This window comes from Lynx rufus, unplaced genomic scaffold, assembly GCF_022079265.1.
Source record: "Lynx rufus isolate CCGP_SWC_20201006 ecotype Redwood Valley unplaced genomic scaffold, mLynRuf1.p SCAF_8, whole genome shotgun sequence".
Taxonomy (NCBI): Eukaryota; Metazoa; Chordata; class Mammalia; order Carnivora; family Felidae; genus Lynx; species Lynx rufus.
The window spans coordinates 87,968,687-87,989,946 of NW_025814896.1; the positions used below are offsets into that span (position 1 = coordinate 87,968,687).

The window sequence follows — 21,260 nt, forward strand, 5'->3', positions numbered from 1 at the left end:
GATGAAGACGGTCTCTGTGGTCAAGGTGCTTGGGTGTCTAATTTGCATAAGGTGTATTATGGATTTAGCTGGGTATTTAGACAGCCTTGAAAATTCTCACTGCCAATGGCCAAGGCTTACCACTCCTTACTTTTCTAGCTTAAGTTTATATTCCTATTAAAGTTAATCTCCCCAAGAAGGGTAATAGGCAGTTATTCCTCAAGTGATGAAAATAGATAGAATGAAAGATAATAGCTATGGGTCCTGAAAGGATAAGGATGGAAACCTCAGAGGAGCTGGGGGATAAGCATGAAGGCTGAAGACCCTGAAGCCTATTTCTTCTAAGCATGAAATTAAGGAAAAAGAGTTGAGTAGATGTGTGACAAGCAAGGCCATTTAAAGGGTAATTGTAAAGCTTTGAATTATCACAATTTTTAAGAGACTTCAAGACTTTCAAGACTGCATTTATTTGTCTCTAGAAGGTAGCCCTGGGCTGGCACTTTTCACTTTTCATACTTGGGGGAGCCTGAAACAGAGAAGAAAGTCCCTTATAAATGGCTAAATGATAATAACAGTTCCCAAAAGAACTATATAAATTTTTTCATTAGTAATCAAAAATGTTTAAGTTTAAAGATATCATTTTTTATCTATTAAAATTCTATCATTTTAATAGATCCCACTGTTAGCAAGGATATGTTGAACTCAGCACTCAGAACTGATGGTATTATAAGTTGGCCTCATGCAAGTCCTAGATTGTACCTACCTGTGACTCAGGACTTCCACTTCTAGGAATCTATCCTAAAAATAAATAAAAATTTTTTTTTAAATATAGAAAGAGGTAAATACATCAGGCTATTTGCCATGTTGATTAGAACAAAAAACTGAAAACTTAAATGATCCCCAATTAGAAAACCCTTCCATTCAATTGATCATTAAAACTTGTGATAAAGACTACACAGTAACCTCAAACATGTCAATGGTAGAATAAGAAGAAATACAACACAGTGTTATATACCCTGTGATAATTTCTTAATTCAGTTGTGTAAGAAAAAAATTTGGAAGCATTTTAGTATATTTCCATCCATGGTTTTAGTAAGATGGTAAGATTACTTTGGGTCTTAATATTCTGAAATCTCAACCTGAAGAAAAAGCCAAACCCATGACTAAAAATAAAGCCACTCCAATCTTTCACTGTGGAAAATAAAGTACTACAGTCACATGCTTTAATTCAGGTTATAAAAAACACATTTACCTATTTCCTAGCCCACTCTCATTTATATTTCAAGGGTCAGTGTTTTTTAGAACAAAAGGCAGTAAAGAGTTTAACACTATTACACATATGCTCTGATTCCATCCTTCACTGACCCACTGGATATTGGTCAAGTTCCTTCTGTTTTCTAGTTTCCTGACATGTAAAATGGATATAATTATACATCACAAGGTGGTCATGAAAATTACAATGTTATTATGTATACACCACCAGGAATAGTGTCCAGCACAAAGTATCAATAATTTTTCTGTTCTTAATCAAGTCTTTCCACTATGCATGTGATTAAGCTAACTTTTTGAGTTCAAATTTAACTTTAATAAAAGTTTCATTTAATTTTTTTTAAACTTTTCACATACTTATAATGTGTTAAACCTAAGAGATAAGTTCATGTATTGCTAGGTTTACCCAGAGTTAAAAGATAATTTATTCCAATAGCCTACAGTCTAGTGTATTATACATCATTGTCTTAGTTTGGATTTAAGTGTTAACTAGAAAATTCCAGGAATGTAGTATTTAAGTATCATAATATGAAAACTTGCTAAAGATTATCAATTTTGCCTTATTCTCACAGTTCATTAAAAAAAAAATGCCTGTTGGCCTCATCTAAGCAGTTGAAGGTCTAGGAAGAGGGTGGGCTGAGGGACAAACCCAGCTTGCTGCTCAGCCCCTCTGATAAGGCAGGCGTGGTCCTGTTGTTGGTTGTATAGCTGCACGGTTTGACATATTATCCAATGTAACCTTCCCTCCACCCACTGAGCCAAGACTTGGGGGAGGGGCCAGGGACTGAGGTAGATAGATACCAACCAGAAGTCCACATTTAGCTTCATATTTCAGTTCCCAGCAACAACAGTCTGAAAAGCAAGGTTCTCATTTGAAAGAAGCTGACTTTGTTGAAAGGGAGAATAATAAACATGTGGGTTCTGGTGGGCCAGAGCTCAGATGGCAGCTCCGGTGGTCACAAAGCAGGGAGGAGGCAAGACATGATGTGGGAGAAGATTTCCTACAACCAAAAATGGAAATGAAAGTTGAAATAGCAGGAAGTAGTTATTTGGAGGGGATGGAACTTGTCTGTAGAAGCTGCGTGATTCCTAATCCCTGGGAAGGGCCCCTGTACCACACCTTCCTGGGGAAGAGTTACATAAGGGAACAGAACCCAAGAAAGATAAAAAAGAATCTGAGGAAAGCCAGGATTTGTACCCACTTCTCAGAATGTAGCCTCTCACAGTTTAGTGACCACGTGGCTGAAGGAATTTTTAAGTATGTGCCTGAGGGCAGCTACATAGCCCATCTAGGAGTGGGAAAGCCAGGGAGACAAGAAGATGCCTGGGTTCTGAAGGCAGGCAGCCCAGTGAGCCTGGCCTAGAGAAGAGAAGCCATAGTGGGGCCATGGACATCCACAGCAGATGTCAGCTCAACAAGACTGGGGGCCTAAGGATTAGCTGGGGAAATACACATGAGCATTCTCCTTCCAGCCTCCAGCCATAGCACACACACTCCTTGCTGTACCTAAAGGAGGACAAAAGGATCTCCTAGGGGAGACGGGGCAAAGAGTCCCACAGGGATTCTGAACATTAAACTGGTAACAGTATTTACTCAAAGAAGATAGACCTTAATGGGCTAAGAGAATCTACCCACCATCTGAGTCATAAGGTCTTTACTAGGTTCTCAAAAACAAGTAGAATACAGTATAGAAAGTAAAGTTATATTTCTTCCCATATAAATTGTGCTCACAATTGTCAGTCCTGCTTTGATGTGTGCAAATCCAGCCAGGACCCAGAGATCAGAACCCAGCATGGTCACCACAGCCCTGCCACCTCATAGAGTTGTACAGATGATCTTCCAACAAATAAAGCTCCTTTATAATGAGCAGGGTTTTGGCCACCAAGCCCCACATGGTCTTTCTCTTCCCTTGGGGGCCTGGTCCAAATTGCATGAAGCAGGGAAACTCTGCTCCTAGGTTCTTCTCACCTCAGAGCACTGAGGCAGGTGCCCCACGCCCATCTTCCACACTAGCATTGCTGGAAGGACACATTCCTGGGAGGAAAGTCTTCCAAAAAAGGAGTGATCCAAAGAGGACCAGAAGAGTTCCCCCCAAAATAATCAAGCTATATTTATGGTTCCTTTACCCTCCCACTAGAAGATCTGCCTTTAAAATGATGTCTTTGGGGTCCGTTTCATTGCTAACCCATTCTGGATAACTCAGAGGTTAGAAAAAGGGGAGACGGGAGAGGGCAGGAGGACACACTGACCTCCCTGAGGGGCAGGCTTATGTGGTCCTAGTACTTGATGGCTTCCTGCTAACCCAAAGAGCAGTCTGTCTTAAGGGAGGTCAGGAGCACATCAGAGGAATCCTGCCGCTAACTTTGAGAGACCTTTCCACTCAATTCTTACAACCCTCCTCTCTATCCATGTGGGACCAACGAGTTTGGGTCTTTTATAAAACTCCTATAAATTCCCTCCAGAAGTCCACTAGAATAAATCAAGACTTATTTCAATTAATTTAAAATTTTTTAGCATTTATTTATTTTTGAGAGACCGAGCATGAACAGGGGAGGGGTAGAGAGAGAGGAGACACAGAATCTGAGGCAGGTTCCGGGATCAGAGCTGTCAGCACAGAGCCTGACATAGGGCTCGAACCCATGAACTGCGAGATAATGACCTGAGCTGAAGTCAGACACTTAACTGACAGAGCACCCAGGCACCCCTTACTTCAACTAATTTAACTACCAAGCCCATCATATGTGAGAGAAATAGAAATTATTGGCTTTCTCAAATTATGTTCAGCTCACCAGGTAGACATCTTGTCAAACATACCAAACCTCACACACATTCACAAAACCCACTTTTTGTTTGATTTTTCCGTGGGGACAGAAGATTGAGAGTTCCAACAAAAGAAATCTCCCTGTCTTATTTTCATGAAGAAATTCACCTTTCCTCTAACATTTTCTTCTCATCTTGGTCAGACTGGGACTCAAGAGTTTCCCTTGGGTGCTGCTTGGATCTCTTCCTGAGTAGCTGCATCCAGGGGAACCCTCCACTGGAGGTGGCATCACTCTGAGGTTAGATGGATTCTGACTGTATGCTCCAGACCTCACCTTTCCAAAGCTCCAGGGAAAAAAACCAACATCCATATCATCACAGCAACAATCCCTCAGCCCCCAGAATTTAGAAGACACAGTCACATCCTGAGCCAACACAACCACTAGAGCAGCCTCCACACTCAGAGTCCCAGCACTCTTGGTCCAGGGCTGCAAAGTTTAACACCCACACTGGTGGTACAACAAGGTGTCTGGGGGCCGACAACCCAGCGAGCACCCACCACATCAAAACGAAGTGCAAGTTTCTAAAATATTCTGCTGCTACGTTCATCAGAATATACCCCCTAGGCCCCAGTGAACACCAGGGCAGACATATGTGATTCCCAGGGAAAAGCCTAGACCACCACACTACTGTGGTAGAATTTTTGCTATCACATAGAGCCAGTTCCTGACAGAAATGTGAGAGGGAAGACAGGAGATAGTTGCTTCAAGGCCTTCCCAGGGTGCTAATAAATTCATCCCAGCTAGTTAGATCATTCCATTTCAGAGCTTAAAATGCTATTAGAAGAAATGCTCCCAGTGATTAATTTCCACACACGGATTACCACAATCTGCAGAGGGAGTAGTGGAAATCTACCATCCACATAGGCTTCTTCCTCTCAGAAACTCTTCCAAGGAATACTCCCACACCAGGCCAAAATTTTAGAAGTGTGTGATGGCAGAACACCCAGGCCCCAGACCAGGCACTTATGTTCATCCACATATTCCTTTCCAGAGTCCCTCTGACCCCAGCACAATTGGCATCTCACTCCAACACAGAAGATGGCCTTTGTCCAGGGACACAGCCTCTGCAGGATCATAGGCAACTGTGAACAAAACTCAGAGCCTTGCATGATAGGAAATGCTCAAACCATAAACACAGGTGTCAAACAAAAGAAATAAGCAATGGTGGGTCAGTAAACATCTTGCCACCCAGCAATGCCCAATCCCAAAACAGCAAAATCCTACACTTGAAAATCCAATCCTAAATGAGCCTTGCCAGGATCCTGACATTGATCCCTACTCCTACCAAGGCCAGTTGCTGCAGCTTCACATGGCTCAGGGCCCTCTCCATTCGCACACATACTTGCTGATTCAGTCCCCAAGTGAACCTGCTCTGGCCCGAGAAGTTAATCTCCATGCCTGCCATCAGCAGATTCTTATGTACTTCATTTGGGATTTTTGCCTCTCAGGAATGTTGTTGATCTTGCACAGGCTGTTCTGACCCCATCCTCAAATCCCCAAAAATGCCCATCTCTGCCAGCACCAGGATTCCACTCCTCAGATCCTCTCCAAGGGCAGGAAGAAGGGTGCCATTCCTGCAAACTGAAGCTGGAGGAGGCCTGCGTCCCAAATCCTAAGCCCCTCTGTACATAAGCATTTCAGTCCAATGAGTCACATCAGCTATCCCCAGGTTTCTGGTTAGGGTGTCTGGCCAGGATCCTGAAACCCTATATACTCACTTCTTCATGTAAACTACACTGACCCCTTATGAGAATTGTTTGGCAAATAAAGGTCAGGCTGAGCTTTGTTTCCCTGGTCCCTCTCACTTCATATTGGTTCCTGATTATAAAATGCAAGCTTTTATAAAGTTAGTAAAAGTGATGTTGAATAATTGCTCAAGCCACATGCAAATTAGGATCTCAGAGTTAAACCTATTAGCCAGGAAAAAAACTAGTCAGAAAGATAGTCACACAGTAGGCACTTAAAAGAGAAAAAAATCACTTCCCCCTTCCCATCCTGAACAATTCAGTCCTAATGCTGTTAGCTCACAGTGAGATGGGGGGAGGGACACGGTGGCCTTGAGTGAGCCATTGGAGACCCAGCAGGGTGAGGATGGCATCCACACATAGAGGTGGCCTAATACAGGACGTCAGAGACCAAGCAGATGAGGGGAATGGCCACACAGTGGGGAGGCTCAGTGCAAAGTGATGAAGTCCAATCAGCAGGAGAGGGGTCTTGGAAGGGCAGTGTGGTAAAGGGAGTCAGACCCAAGCCAGGCAAGGAGGGTGCCCAGGCAGAGGGCAGCATAGCATGGGGAGAAGCAGCCCATGCCAAATCAGGCAGGCATGCATATGTGCAGGTGACCTCACATGGTGACCCAGAGTCCAAGCAGGATGAGGAGACACCCATGTGTGGGGTGAGGGATGGCCTGAGTGGAATGTGAGAGCCAAGGAGAAGGTTCTTACGGAGGGGCAGCTAGTCACGGTGTTGTTATGGGCTGAATAATGTCCCTTCAAAATCCATATGTTGAAGTCCTAACCCCCTACCTCAGAATGTGACTGTATTTGGACATAAGGCCTTGAAAGGGGTGATTAAGTTAAAATGGAGGGTGGGCACCAGTTCAATATGAGTGGTGCCCTTATAAGAGAAAATTGGGGCACACACATGCAGGGGAAAGACCGTTTGGGAGCCAAGAAGAGAGGCCTCAGAAGAAATCAAACTTGCCAACACCTTGATCTTCGACTTCCAACCTCCAGAACTGCGAGAAATAAATTTACGTTGTTTAAACCACTTACTCTGTATATTTTGTTACAGCAGCCCTAGCAAACTAATACAGGCGCTAAAGCCCGAAAGGGGTGAAGAGAAGAGCCAGGCGTGGGGGAGACAGCACAGAGAGGAGAAATGAGTTACACACAGGGTGTCCTTGATGAAAGACTCATTCCAGGGCTAGGGGTGGGAAAGGACATGATGCTTGAGCTCAGAACATCTTCTGCCAGAAAGGAAATGATCAAAGAATGATAGTGACAGGTCAAGCGGAAAGTTAGCCCATTTAATGGGGCTTTCACTGGCCACAACGAAGACAATTTGAATAACAAAATAAATAATGAAATACTAGGATATTATGATGATATAATAATTACTGAATTAAATAGAAAACCATTAAAATGAATATAGAAATAACCAAAAGGTTCTACAATAAGTCAATGGTTAAACTGTGGCACATCCATCCCATGGACTAATACTCAGCAATGAAGGGGGAGGGGTGTGAATAGACTTTTAATACAATGACTGGGATGATCTAAAGGGCACTGTGCTAAGTAAAAAGACCAGACTTTAAAGAATACACACTGAATGATTCCATATAGTATAGAACACTCCCCAAATGATAGAGAGATGGAGAACAGATTACTGGTGGTCAGTGAGTAGAGAAAGTGGAGATGTGGGGGCAGTGGATGATAGCAGGCAGGAGAGCTTTATGGGGGTGGAACCGTGCTAGATCTTAACAGTAGTGGTGATTCCACAAATCTACACTTGTGATAAAATGACAGGGAACTAGACACACATAGTACCAATATCGATTTTGTTTTGATATTGTACTATAGTTTCAGGAGATGCAGTCATTGAGGGAAAGAAACCAAGTTAAGGGTACATGGGACTTCTCTGTACTATCTTTGTAACTTCCTGTGCATCTATAATTGTTTCAAAATTAAAAGTTTCATAGATACAGAATGTTGGTGAAGAACAGGATATCGAGAGAGCTTCAGAGCACCTCCACACAAAATACGGATCACAAAGTAAAAAGGTTAACTTTACAGTAGAGAGGCCTGGAAGTTATTACATTAAGTGATGGAAGTGAATATCCTCAGTAACAGCACAAATCAAAATGTACCCCATTTAATAAGATGCAATGGGTAGACAACAGCATCACTTCCATGCCGTTCCCGCCAAAGATGTAGATCTGAATCTAATCAGGGGGAAAGAGACAAACTCAAATCAAGAAACATTCTGCAAAACAACTGGCCTGTAATCTTTCAGTGTGTCAAGGTCATAAAAATCATGAAAAGACCAACAAAATGTTCCAGACAGATGGAGGCTAAAGAGACATGACAATTAAATGCAACTCATGATTCTCAGCTGGTCCTTCTGCTAGAAAGGACATTCAGACTGTTGGTGAAAACCTGAATGGAGCCTGAGGATTTTGTGGCAGTAACGCCACAACATTAACTTCCTGATTTTGATGGCTACACTGTGGTCATGTAAGACAATGTCCTCATTTATAGGAAATGCATACTAATTAGGAGCGATGGGGCATCAGGTTGGCAACTTATTCTCAAATGGGTCAGGAAAAAAGTTATTTGTACTGTACTTGTGACCCTTCTATAAAGTGTTTCAGAATAAATGCTTTTATTTTAAAAATAAATGATTTAAATGTCAAAGAATGAGAAACCCTTCACAAAACTGATGAAATCCTAGAACATTTCTGCAAAAAAAAAAAAAAAAAAAAGTCACTCTTTACATTCAGGCCTGGAAAGTCGCACTTGGCAGAAGTTACATGCATATATAAAAATCTCAAAAACATGATTCTTTGTTTAGTCTAAGAATTAGCATGCTCTTTCAACTAGCAATTTAAACTGAGTTAACCAAAAGACTAAAATTTAAGTGTTTTGTTCCCTTTCCTAAAGAAAGTTGTTAGAACTTTTCTGTTTCTTAATAGAAAATGTTAGTCCCCGCTTTAAATCTACTTACTATAAACAGCCTATTTCCAGGATCAATTATCCTTGGAAGACAAAGACCTCCTGTACATCCCTGCTGCTGGTGTTGCTAAGCATATGCCTACTGTGCTTCCTTTTAGGTTCCACTCCCAGCCCAGGCCCAAAAAGGAATGGCAGGAAGGTATAGCCAAGCAGCTCACCCCAAGAATGACATGGTGATACCCATCTGACAAGGATAAGTGAGGATTAAATGCAAGTAAGATTCTTGCCTTAATACCGAGTATATATTAAAACATTACTACTTTTTAATATTTTGAGAGTGTGTGTGCGCGCACATGCGCGCGCGCGCACACACACACACACACACACACACACACACACACACACGTGAAAGCAGGGAAGGGGTGTGTGTGGCGGGGAGAATCCCAAGCAGGCTCAGAACTGTCAGCACAGAGCCCAATGTGGGGCTCAGTCTCACAAATGGTGAGATCATGGCCTGAGCTGCAATCAAGAATCGGATGCTTGGCTGACTGAGCCACCCAGGCGTCCCAAAACTAACATTACTATTGTTAACAGATAGCCAGGTTCAAGGTTCAGCTCAGGTCAGATCTTCATCCTTACTTTTGTTCCCAGTCATTCCCAGTCGGCTCAGGTAGTAGCAACAGGAATTCAGTCTCCCAAAGGTTGACTGTCAAGGGAAGGTTTGGTTTATAGGTCAAGTGGCCAGAATATAAAAATCTAAAGCTGAGCATGTACAAGAAGTAGAACCCTTACAGAACAGTAATCAAGTAAAAAAATGGCAGCCAAGGTCAGTCAGCAGAAAGCCCGGAAGACCCAAACCAGAGTAGAGCACTACTAAAGGCCAAGTGAGAAAACTCAGAACACTTGCTACAAACAGAATGCCTGTGGCTTTTTGTTGATTACCCACCAATCAATACTGATTGCTCATGATGAGTCCAGCAGATTTAATAATGTATGTCCAAGTGAAAACTGACATGCCAGGTATTGTGCTAGACACTTCCCTGACATGATGCCATTTGAGTCTCACAATTATCTCATGTACAAGGTAGTCCAATTATCATTCCCATTCCACAGATGGGAAAACTGAGGACGAGATTCAGCAGCTCACCTAAGGTCACAAAACTAGCATCTGAACCCCAGTGCTGGCTCTCTAGAACCTACACTCAACTGCTATTTTAAACTGCCTCCCACCACCAACCAGCATTTGTGACTCCACAGCTCCCACTGCCCCTTATGTCACACTAAGCAACTTGTTACAGTACGCTTGGTTACAGTTCCTACAAGCTGTTCTTGTTTCTAGCAGTCATGTGGCAGGATGGACCAAGGGGTCTCATCAGAGTAACACCGTCACAGCAAGGGCTAAATGTCCACTTGTGGACTTGAAGAGGCAGACTGCTATTTCTATCCAGCAGCTTCATTAGTTTGGCAAAGTACCAGGAGCTATTAAATAAACTCTTATTTTTACTTAGAAAATGCCTTCCAATAAGGCCAATTCAAAAACAAAATGTGTGTGTGCACACATGTGCATGCATGTCTGTGGTATCACCATTTTTCCTTGTGTATGGCAAGCTACTTCTTTCTTTTTCTGGAGGCCTCACAGTCAGAAATATTTTTGATGAGTTATTTAGGGTCATAAAAGGTAAACTTCGGTCTGAAGTGGGTAATTCTGGAGGGGTTGCCTTCCCCTTGAGTTGCTTACCTATTAATTTGGAAACATAATAAATTTTCCAAACTAGCAAACTCCACCTTCCCATTAGGTACTTTCACAAAATGACCTTGTTTCAATCATCTTTCAGCATGGAAAATGCCACACACTTCAAGGAAAATATTTTGAGTTTTTGACATCTATGTGGCTATTTAAGAAAAAACACTTTACCAGACTCCTGGTTGGGGAGATAACTCCGGTCGTGGACATCATGCTCTGGCGACAAGTGTGTGCTGACTCACCACTGCCACCATCTGCCCAGGGCCTCTCCTCCTCGTTCTTCAAGCCCACAGTACAGCTGGCATGTTGGGTGATGTTTCTCGATAGATCTCTAGCCAATGATATAGGTGGTTCAGAAACATTGTTGCTATAGCTCTGGTGATCCAGATTTTGTCTCTAGAAACCATATGTAGTTGTCAAACAGTATGACAGTCAAGATTCTGAAGATTTAAATCAATATATTCCAAAATTTTAACCAATGAAGTTTCATTTAAGTGATAAGGGCCATTCTTAAGTTATCATGGATGGAGAGAAAATCATTACTCACGAGACTGTATTTGTTTTTCTATAACCTTAAGATGTTGTACAGTTGGCAACTGCATTAAAAATATTATCCCATGGAACAGATCCTGTATTTTGTAATGAATGTAGCACAAAACAAAGCCCTCCTGTTACACACACAAGGAAAAACTAGGGCAGCCACCTGTTCATGTACAAATGCTATGACCATGCCACAACTCAAGCATCTAATTGGTTCACAGGACAATCCATTCCCACCATTGCAGAATTTATCCCCTCAGGGGTCACCCAAGTAGGACTAGTGAGTGGACAAGGAAAAAAATGAAAAGAACCATTATATAACCTGGCTATTCCCAGCCTAAATTTTTAGAATGATAATGTTTCTCTACTCTCTAATATCGGTCCTTCTCTTCTGTCCCTAAACACAATCACATTGCTACTTACAAAAGACTTCAATTGATCTAACCACTTTTCTTCTTCCATCCTTTTGATCCTTCTTCCAGTCTCAGATTTCTAGGTTTAATGGACTTGAAATTTGCCATTATACTCTGCCTGGGAGCCATTTTACTCTGAGGGCCACCTACACGCCCTCAAGCCCCTAATAAGCAGACTTCCAGCCCACTCCTATCCTACACCTCACATTCTGGGCTTCTCCATAGTTTCTTGAACCACTTCCCACCCTCAGATTCCCAAGATTCTCCCCACCCAACTTTAGGACCAGTGTTGCTTCTCCACCTTCTTGCCACCTTCTCCTCTCTGATGGCTCCTCCTCCTTCCTGCCAATGGTGTCACTCATGACTCATTTCTAAGGTCTTTCTCTCTTCGTATCTTACCTCCTCTGATGACTAATTCACTTACAGGCCTTCAAGTCCTGCCTGACCATGCAACAAACCCACATAACTAGCCCACAGCTTCCATCACCTAATGGACAGTTGTGAGCTCTACACACTGACAATTGTGCTGACACTACGTGCTTCACAGTTTGCATAGCAGGCTCGTTTATGTCATCCCACCAAATGGTTGAAAATCCCATGAGACTGGTATCCCCAACCATTGCTGAGCATTCCACCAGACTTATCTTAGAGAGGGCCTCTCCAAGGGAAATACCTCTTCCTTTCTGTGTCCTGTCTGATGGGAAACCACCACTATAGAGTGGATTTATGGAAGCCTCCCGTCACACCCTAGCTATCAAGGTTCTATTAAAGATGCAGCAGTTAGGAAGCAGGTACCCTGGACAGTGACAGGAGGCAAGTATATAATCAGAAACTTGGCTCCAAAGCTCACACAGATCTGGATTCAAACCCCAGTCCTGACATTTCTTAGCTATGTAGCCTTTACTTGTATTTTGATTTCCTGCTCTGTAAAACATGGATCATAAATAACTCCTAGGATTGTTACAAACTAACTGGAACATATAAATTGCCCAGCACATGGAAAGGGCTCAATAAATGGTGGACATTGTTCTAAATTCTTAAACCTTTACCTCCGAGTCTTTGGCTCCTTCCAAAACATCACTGAGAACTTGTATGTATTCAGTTGCACCTTTAAGGATATCAACCTTGCTAGGCTTCCTGCTTTGGGGAAGAAATGGCACAAGCGCCTTCAGTTTGGCAAAACCACGGTTGAGATTTTTTATCTGGAAAACAAAAAAGCACAGTGGCACACAGAGAAGCTAATTTGTACAGATGCCCCCCCAAACCATAGATGAGGGTTGTGAGGGCTTGCTTTCACAGCTCATGTCTGGGTGGTGAACCTAAATAGGCATATGCCAGAGTCCCCACTCCACTGGCAGTGCAGTTGCTGGCAATGGAGGAAGGAGCGGCGTAAATTCAGCACTGTGGGTGGACGGGCTAGCAGTGGGGAAGGGGTCTGTGTTCTTGCTGAACCCTGTCCTCCTCCTCTTAGAGCATACCTGCTGCACTGTAATGTTCAGGCAGTTGGGTAGTGGCTAAAAACTCTAAGTCAATACATCAGGATTTAAAACCCAGCTCCATCACACACATACTAACTTTACAAGAACATTAGGATACTTCATATTGCCACATTATGGTGTATCTGCTAAGTGGAAAATACCCACCTTGTAAACATCCTTGTGGTGATTAACATAATTATACATAAAACTCTTCTTCCTGACCTGGTGCATAGAAAGTCCTCCATAAGTGGTACTGATAATGAATAAAATGTGCAAACGCTGGTCTACTCAAGCACGGTGCCATCAACTCTTTAATCTCTTTCCCAGCCAAATCAGGTGTTAGTGTCTAGAGAGTCTGCATGTTGGCAAGACTTTAAAGGCAGAATAAGGCTAGCTCTCTATAATTCTCCAGGGTCCAATCCTTCAGCTCACAATGCCTGGAACTCTGATGACCATCCCCCTGAGGGAAAGAGGCCTTGGAAAAAACTGGTTTCCACTACACCATAAAGCCAATATACTCCTGTTAATCGAGAGTCCTCTCCCACTCCAGATCAAAGTCAACAATGGACATAGTTATCTCATTACAGCAGAATACAAAGACCAACAAACATATGAAAATGTGCAACTCTGATGAAAGGACTATAAAATAAAATAGAAATTAAATGCCATTTTTCATGTACCAAGCTGGTAATGTTGTCATTTTGTTAATCATACCCAGCATTGGAGATGTACAAAGGGAACAGTCTTATACCCTGTAAGAAAGGATGAAAATGAGTAAACTTTCTAGAAAGCAATTCGGCAACTTGTATCACAACTTTTGAGATTGTATAGGTCCTATGTTCCAGTAATTCCATTTCTAGTGTTTTGAGAGCAGTTGCACATAGATATATAGACCAGTAAAAAGCTGCAAAAAGCATAAAGACTGGATAAGTTATGGTCTATTTATATGACTATGCAGTAAAAAGCTGAAAGAATGCTTAAGAATGAGGAAATGCTTTTGATAGTGTTAAGTGGAAAAAAACAAAAATACGTACTAGCTCACAGTTTTATAGAATTATATATGGCACACACATAACTAGAGAAAAAAGACTGGGAGGATATATACAAGATGTCAGTTCATGGTAGTTATATCTGTGTTATGGTGGTTTCTGTTCCCTGGTCATTTCTGTATTTTCCAGGTGTATTAATTTTGTCGTTGTAAAGAAGAATGAAGGTCATTAGCTTTAAAATAGAGGGTAAAACCAGGATGAATTCTCTGCAGAAAGCAAAATTCCTTCCTGATGGGAAGGCCCATACAAAACGCAAACTACTGAATCAGAATCTTGTTTGAGGCCACATCATCACATTCGATTCCAGGGTTATTTTCACAAAGGGTCCGTGCCTGGTGAAACCAGGCTTTTCCACTCCCTCAGTTTACCCCAACTTCCCCTGTTCTACTTTCACTTGGTCCTTTCTCCTCCCGCCCTTTCCCAAAGCTCCTAGCTGATGCACCGGGGCTCCACTTCCAGAGGACCCGGGCACGGGCAGCAGAACCTCTCCCTCAAGTCCCAAGCCCGAAGGCGCGCCCTCCGTCCTCTCCTGTCCCCCACCCCCCACCCCACTCCCCGTTGGACTTCCTCCGCCGCGGCCAAACCCCCAGGTCTGCAAAGAGCAGAAGGGAGGCCAGATTGGACAAATTGGGGGCCCAGGTTCGATGAGAAATACTAAAAGCCACCAGTAGATGCCGCTCGGACTACGGCGCACAAGACAATTCCGCGTTGTGATTCACCGCGGCGTCCCAGCCTGATTGGGAAACAACACTAGCTGGAGTGCAAGTCCCGTGCGCACCCCTGCACCGTGTTGTCTTACTCTAAAAAAAGAGAAAAGAGTAACTTCCACTGGGCCCCCTCACCCCATACTTGCTTCGAGGCAGAGATGCAGAAGGGAAAGGGGTGGTGGGAGCCCTTTGCACCCCAAGCGCCTACCCAGCGCCGAGTGGTTGGGAGATTGAAGCGCGACTCCTGGGCGCTAACCTTTTTGAAAGCACTTGCCAAGGCGAGACATTTTTAACGTTGTCAGGGTCCTCGCGTGTCCCCACTCCCACCCCTTGACCCCGTTCCGGGTGGTCAGCAGGTGAGGAGGCCATCCTAGCGTCAGCGAACGTCTCCCGGACGACGGAACCTCGGGTCTCAGGAGGTTCGAGTCGCCTCGGAACCCCGCGGGTGGGGGTAAGTGGGTGCACGGGCTACCGGCCAGGTGTTTGGTGGCGAGCAGCGGGTCGTGAGGCGGCCGAGCCCGGGTGGCCTTGGGGACCCGCGCGGAGCAGGGCGCTCACCCGTTCGCGCTCCTTGGCGTTGGCCACGCGCCGCCGCTCCAGCACCAACTGGAGGTCCTCGGTCGAGGAGTAGCCGCCCGAGGGCAGCCGCTTGAGCCGGCAGATGGCGGCCAGCTGGGGCAGCGGCCCGAACTGCTCCCGCAGCACGTCCTCCAGCACCTCGGCCTGCGGGACGCTCAGGAGAGCCGGGGCGGGCGCTGCTTCCATGGCGGCGGGCAGCGGGCTGGGGGCGGTGCGGCCTTTCATCTCCCGCACCTGCGGCGGCACGAGCTGCGGAGCACGGGGGCGGGGCCTGGGGCCCGGACCACCTGTCCCTGTTCCCCTACCCCGGCCTAATGCAAGTCGGGTGCCGCTCGGGGAGCCGCGTTTCACGAGCTGCACAGGTGATTTTTGTGAACACTGGATTACAGACAACACCGGTTCTTAAATCTGGCCGCACACTGGAGTCGCCTGGGGGAATTGGGTTTTTCTTGATCCGCTTGCCTGGATTCCAATCCCCAGAATTCCAGTTTGATCAGTCCAGGCTGGGGACTGAGCTTCTGGATATATGTATACACATGTATGCAAACATACTTATGTACATGTATATATTTAGCAGACAAATTTGCCGGCTACAAAGAAAACTTTTAAAAATTCATTTTGAAATAAATAAAAGTTGCAAGAGCAGTAACCAAAAGGTCCTGTAGCCCCTTCACCTAGATTTTCTACTTGTTGACATTTTTCCACATTTACTCCATTGCCCTCTTTCTCTCTAGGAATATTCCCATTTTCATTATTCTTTTTCTGAAGTGTTTCCTAAGTCTTGCCCTGTCATCATGACCTTGACAGTTTCTAAGAGAAGTCTTTCATTCTGAAGGATGTCCCTCACCTAGGTTCTGCCCAATGTTCCCTCATGTCCAGACCTAGGCCATCCCTTCTTGGCAGGGACTCCACAGAAAAGATGCTGGGCTTTTCTCAGTGCATCCCATCAGGACATACATGATGCCAACCTGTCCCACCACTGGTAAAGTTAATCTTGATCACTCAGTCACGGTGGTGTCTCCCAGGTTCCTTCACCATACATGGACTAACTTTTCCTTTTGACTGATAAATATTTTGTGAGGAAATCACCAAAATCCTTAGCACCCATTGATGACTCCTGCCTGACTTAACCACTATTTTGTGGCCAAATCATTGACAACCTATTGGGGGGATGAGCTTTTCCTTCTCCTCATGTATTTATTCATTTTGTGTTTATCTCAGCATGAACTCATGACTTTATGTTTTGCTCAATAAGATGTAATTTATTCAGATCACTATTTCAGTGCTCAAATGGTTCCAGATTTGGCCTATAGGAGCCCCTTTTGTGCTGGCTTCTCTGTTCTTTTAACATGACCCCATCATTCTTTGCGTGCCTTCTTACTTGTACCAAAAAGGCATGACATGTTCCTGGCTCATCTTGAATCTTCCCAGCCTAGCCATGGAATCAGTCAATTCTAGTGGAAGATGGAATTTAGAAACAAAGTGTTGGAAGCTTGGTTGTTCATTCCTTTTGGATGTCAATGCTTCTAAGCCCTTTTAGCAGATAGGAAACATACATATGTACACATATAAGTATACACACACAGTTATATCTATATTTTTGTGTAGATAGATAGATGACAGAGAGTTAAAACGCAGGAGTTCACACGAATATCTCCAATTCCAATCCAATAGCTCACATTTCTCTCTTGTTTCTCCCTAATCTGTAACTCCCTTCTCCAACAGTAAGAAACCTGACTCCTGTTATCCTCAGTATATTTACTTATTTATTTGCTCAACTCTTGTATACATCCAGTTTCCTAGCCACATCAGCCACCTCCTCAGCCCCATCTCCTCCTCAGCTCCCGCCATGACACTGCCTGCAAGAGAAGAGAAGAGGACACACCAAATGTTTAACGGGGGTTCTCTGAGCAGTGAGCCTGGGAATGAGGGAAGATCTGTACCTCATATCTTCTATATTTCTTGAATTTTTCACAATAAGTGTGGGTCACTTCTATAGTGTATATATATAACCTATATATATGTACACATTTAAGAAGAAAAATAATTTTTTTTCTCTAAGTTTATTTGGTGTTGTCTGCTGGCAAACAGATAGAAGGTAACGAGAGCCAAATATGCGAAAATCTTAAAATGGAGATAGTTTACCCATTTACTTGAATTTCTGTGAGTATCAAAAAGGACATTTTCTAATTTATTGCCAAACCTTGGAGTGGATAAGCTAGTGTGTGTCAGGGGCCCAGTGTGAGAACCCCAGAATTTATTCCTCCATACGTGCTCCCCTCCATCAATTCCAACTATAACTTGTTGGCCTCTTGTCTGTTAGACTTGTATATTGGGCCATATGTTCTGAGGGAGAGCAATCACATGAACTAACCTGAGCCAAGGTGTTCCACCTGACAGTGACTGGGTGCTTCCACCTTGCCATTCCCCGAAGATACAATGGCCTAGTGAACCAAAAGTTAATTTTTCTCCCCTCTGGCAGTGTGAGAGGCATAGGTCATCTCTCTTCCTCATGTCACCCAGGGACTTAGGTTCCTTCCAAACCATTGCTCCTGAGTGTCATTTCCAAAAACGGAGTTGTCCTATTAGAGGCCTCTGCCATTGCCGGTGCCCCGTGGCAGCAAATTCCTCAGGCATTCACCCCAATCAAGAGTCAGAGCAGAGTCAGAAATTCCTCTAGGTATTCCAAGCAGAGCCAGTGGTTTAATTTGGGGATTTAGGTGCTTAACACCATCACTGGGAGAGCTGGTGAAGCAGGAGAAGTTCAGTTTGAGAACATACCACCAAAGCTGCAATCCAGGGAGTGGGAACCAATGTTACCATAGCTGCCACTCAGCTCCCCCAAAGCTGGGAAAGGGGCCCTGGAACACTGTTGCAGAGAAACGCCAAGTCCCACCCCCAGGCTTGTCCACAGAAAATGGAAGGACAGGGACGTGAGCTCTGCCTGATGTCCATGCTCACCATCTCATACACCTGTTTCTGAGGAGGTCCTCTTAACTGACATCCAGTATTCTGGGAATAAGGGGTTCTGGGAAATGGAATTTCAGACTTCTGCCTCTACAATGCAGAGAGGCACCCTGGAGGAAGGGAAGGAGCAAGGAAGAAGTGGGGGGGGGGAGCTAATCCACTGTCTCTTCCACCTGAGACACACAGAAACTGGCCCTTGCTCCATCTTTTGCCCCAGCAGATTCACCTCATCAATCCTGTTTCCTACCCTGGGACCCAGCTAAGAGGGACACTCCCCATATCTGCCTGGGTCTTTGGCAGCTCCTCATCCCACTGACCAGTTTTTGGCTTAGACACAGTAGCCTTAATCTTTGTACCTCAGTCAAAACATGAAAGAGCTGCTAACAAACAGCTTTAATAAGGGAAGGCAAAGAATGACATTTTTAAAAGGGACCAGAAACTATAAAAAGACAAGTCTGCATTGCCCAGAATGCCTATCTAAATCAATTTGGCAATTTCATATTATTACTCATATTAATGTAAATTCATATTATTATTACATACTATGTCTTATTTAATCTCACCATATTCCTGGGCACCTGATTTTACTCCCATTGTACAGATGAGAAAATCAATGCCAGAGAAGTTGAGTCACTAGCCAAAGCTACACTACTGGTCAGCTTCTCCTTGAGATCTGAATGGCCGCTGTCCCAGGGTCACCAGGGATAGACCTTTGTGGAAATCCCACACTTCCAGCTGGCCTGGTCCACCAGCACACAGGCCCTGCTTGCCATGCTCCATACTTCGCTTCCCTGGAGGCTCCTCCTCCTCCACCCCCACTGAGCATGAGCTGGGGTTACTATCTTGGCCACATCACCAGAAGAGTTAACTGTAGGTCAGAAGTGCTTTTCTACCAAGAACAGAGAAGGGGAACGGACCCACAGGCTTTGTCCCCAAGAAGCTGGTGAAAGGTCAGGGACCCCCAGCTCAAATCCTTCTCATTTTTGCCACTGTGCTCAGCAGCAGCCGGTAGCCTCCAGCTTTGACAAGATGAAGAACAATGCCTGGCAGCCTCATGAAAGAGTAGATAGAAGCTTGGAGCCCTGCAGGCTATGGGGCCTCACAGAAGAATGGGGACTTATAGGGCCTCAGGGTTAGTTGTGGGTCCAAGGGGAAGGAAGAGCTTCTGCAGCACAGGAGTTCATAGGACTGCAGGCAAGACATTCAAACTCTCTAGGCCTCATCTTGCCATCTGTAAGCGGCAGATTGTGACAGAACCTTCTTCAGAGTTGTAGCAAGGAGTTAATTAGGCCATTGGCACAATAGTAACAGCTAACGCTTGTATAATGGGATCCATGTGCCATGTACTTTTCTAAGCTCATTTTATGGGTTAACTTAATCACACAACAACTTCAAGAGAGAGGGGTACTGTAATGTTTTCATAGAAGAGGAAATTGAGACACACAAGTCAAGTAACCAACTTTCCCAGCTAGACAGGGGTAAACCTGGGATTGGACCCAGGCTGTCTGGCCACAGACTATAACAGTCTATAACCACCAATCTCTCCAGCCTCACATAATTCCCACCACATTGTAAGTGATAACTACAATAGCAATGATGATATATGAACCAGATAGAATGTCCAGAAACTTGGCTATTACACATAAGTGACCCAGGCAGGGTGTTCTAAGAAAAAGTGCGGAAGCTTCAGTCAGAGCTGGTTGAGGAGATACTGAGGTCCAGGGCTCGGTTCTGGTGACCCCATAGCAGAAATATCATGAAAGGCTTGTTGGGGCCACCTTGAAGAGGGCCTGAAACCTCCATCCTGGGACCAGCTGGAGTAGGAAATGCTTATCATATCTAATAAAGATGAGATGGCAACAAAAGTAGGGCTTTGAGGAGATTCAAGAGGAAGTAAGCTACAGGCTGCTTTGGTGAGAGCAGGTGGAACAGAGAAGCACAGCTGTGTTATGGATACCCTGCTTCGTGTGGCCTTGTCCTGGAAGGCCTTTTCCAGGAAGAAGCCTTCTTAAGGCCCAGCTAGCAGACCCTCTTCTATCCTAAGTCCCTCCCATGAGTAGCCCAGGCCTCCTTACTCTTCCATGACTCTCCCTGGGGCTGGGGCTGGGGCTAGGGCTTTTACTGGTGGCAAGGATCCCTGGGCTTGGTTGGCTTTGAGCTGTAGGAAGTGATAGCAGCGTATAGAAGCATAGCCACTTATAACTGGCCCTTATAAGCAAGAGCAACACAAAGGGAGAGGGTCTTTCCAAAAGCCATGGTATAGGCATACAAGGGAGTTGGACAAAGACCCAGGCCCAGATCTGGGTATATGGGAGCAAGTGTTGTAAGAATTCCGGAGTATAGAGGGCTGGGGCATTAGCTGATAGAGGACACTCACAGTTTCTGACTATAAGCACAGGTAGATTTTTTTTCTGAACTAATGACTTGCGTCATCCTCAAAATGCTGTGACATCTGCTTCCAGAATATGCTCACTCTCCTGACTAAGAAATTGTTCCCTGCCCCTAGAAAACCAAGCCTAGGAGGTCATTTCATGACAGCCAAAAATTCTGTGCCTTCTTCTCCCTACGCTAGAGCCAGGATCTCCCCTAACTCATAATGTGTAGACTCCAGCCTCTATCAGGTTGGGCCCTCATATCCTAAAAGACTGGAAATCATAGCTCTGGGAGAAAAAGCTGTGGGCACCCATGTGGTGGCAACTGTCTATTACAGCCTATATCTATCACCAACATAATCCGTGGTCACTGAGAGTAGCAGCTATACAGTGGAGGCTGGGTAGAGCAGGCTATCACTCCAGGGTGACAAGCTGACCACTTCCTCCAGGACAACCGAGGACTTCATTCTGTCTCCCCAGATGGCTCCACTCAGTCTGTAGAGAACTTAATTCCTCTGCCTTTCTGACTCTCTTGGGGAAATTTCAGCTTTCAGAACCTTCTCGATAGGGAAGAAAGGGCCAGCTCGCACATGAGAATTGACCCTGGAGTGTGAGCATGTTTACCTGTCCCTGTCCCATTAGCTTTAGGCCCCAGACCATGGTTGGT

The 21,260-nt window shown here is 44.6% G+C and overlaps 1 protein-coding gene across 1 annotated transcript; it reads right to left on the reverse strand.

Moving 5' to 3' along the window:
• Positions 1 to 738: 738 nt before the first annotated feature.
• On the reverse strand, positions 739 to 15,479 carry FIGLA (folliculogenesis specific bHLH transcription factor). The gene is made up of 4 exons (XM_047067966.1): positions 15,234 to 15,479; positions 12,491 to 12,643; positions 10,660 to 10,884; positions 739 to 777 (listed from the first exon to the last, which is right to left on the reverse strand). Exons 1-4 carry the CDS (start codon positions 15,477 to 15,479, stop codon positions 739 to 741), a joined length of 663 nt encoding a protein of 220 aa, XP_046923922.1.
• Positions 15,480 to 21,260: the final 5,781 nt, after the last annotated feature.

Excerpts from the sequence above, each read along its gene's own strand:
- FIGLA (XM_047067966.1), bottom strand. The coding sequence starts at position 15,479 with ATGAAAGGCCGCACCGCCCCCAGCCCGCTGCCCGCCGCCATGGAAGCA. Across the intron at positions 10,885-12,490 it reads AAGGAGCCAAAGACTCGGAG|AGACAAAATCTGGATCACCA; the intron begins GTAAAGGTTTAA and ends TATGGTTTCTAG. Across the intron at positions 778-10,659 it reads TCTCCCCAACCAGGAGTCTG|GATAGATTCCTAGAAGTGGA; the intron begins GTAAAGTGTTTT and ends ATTTATTTTTAG.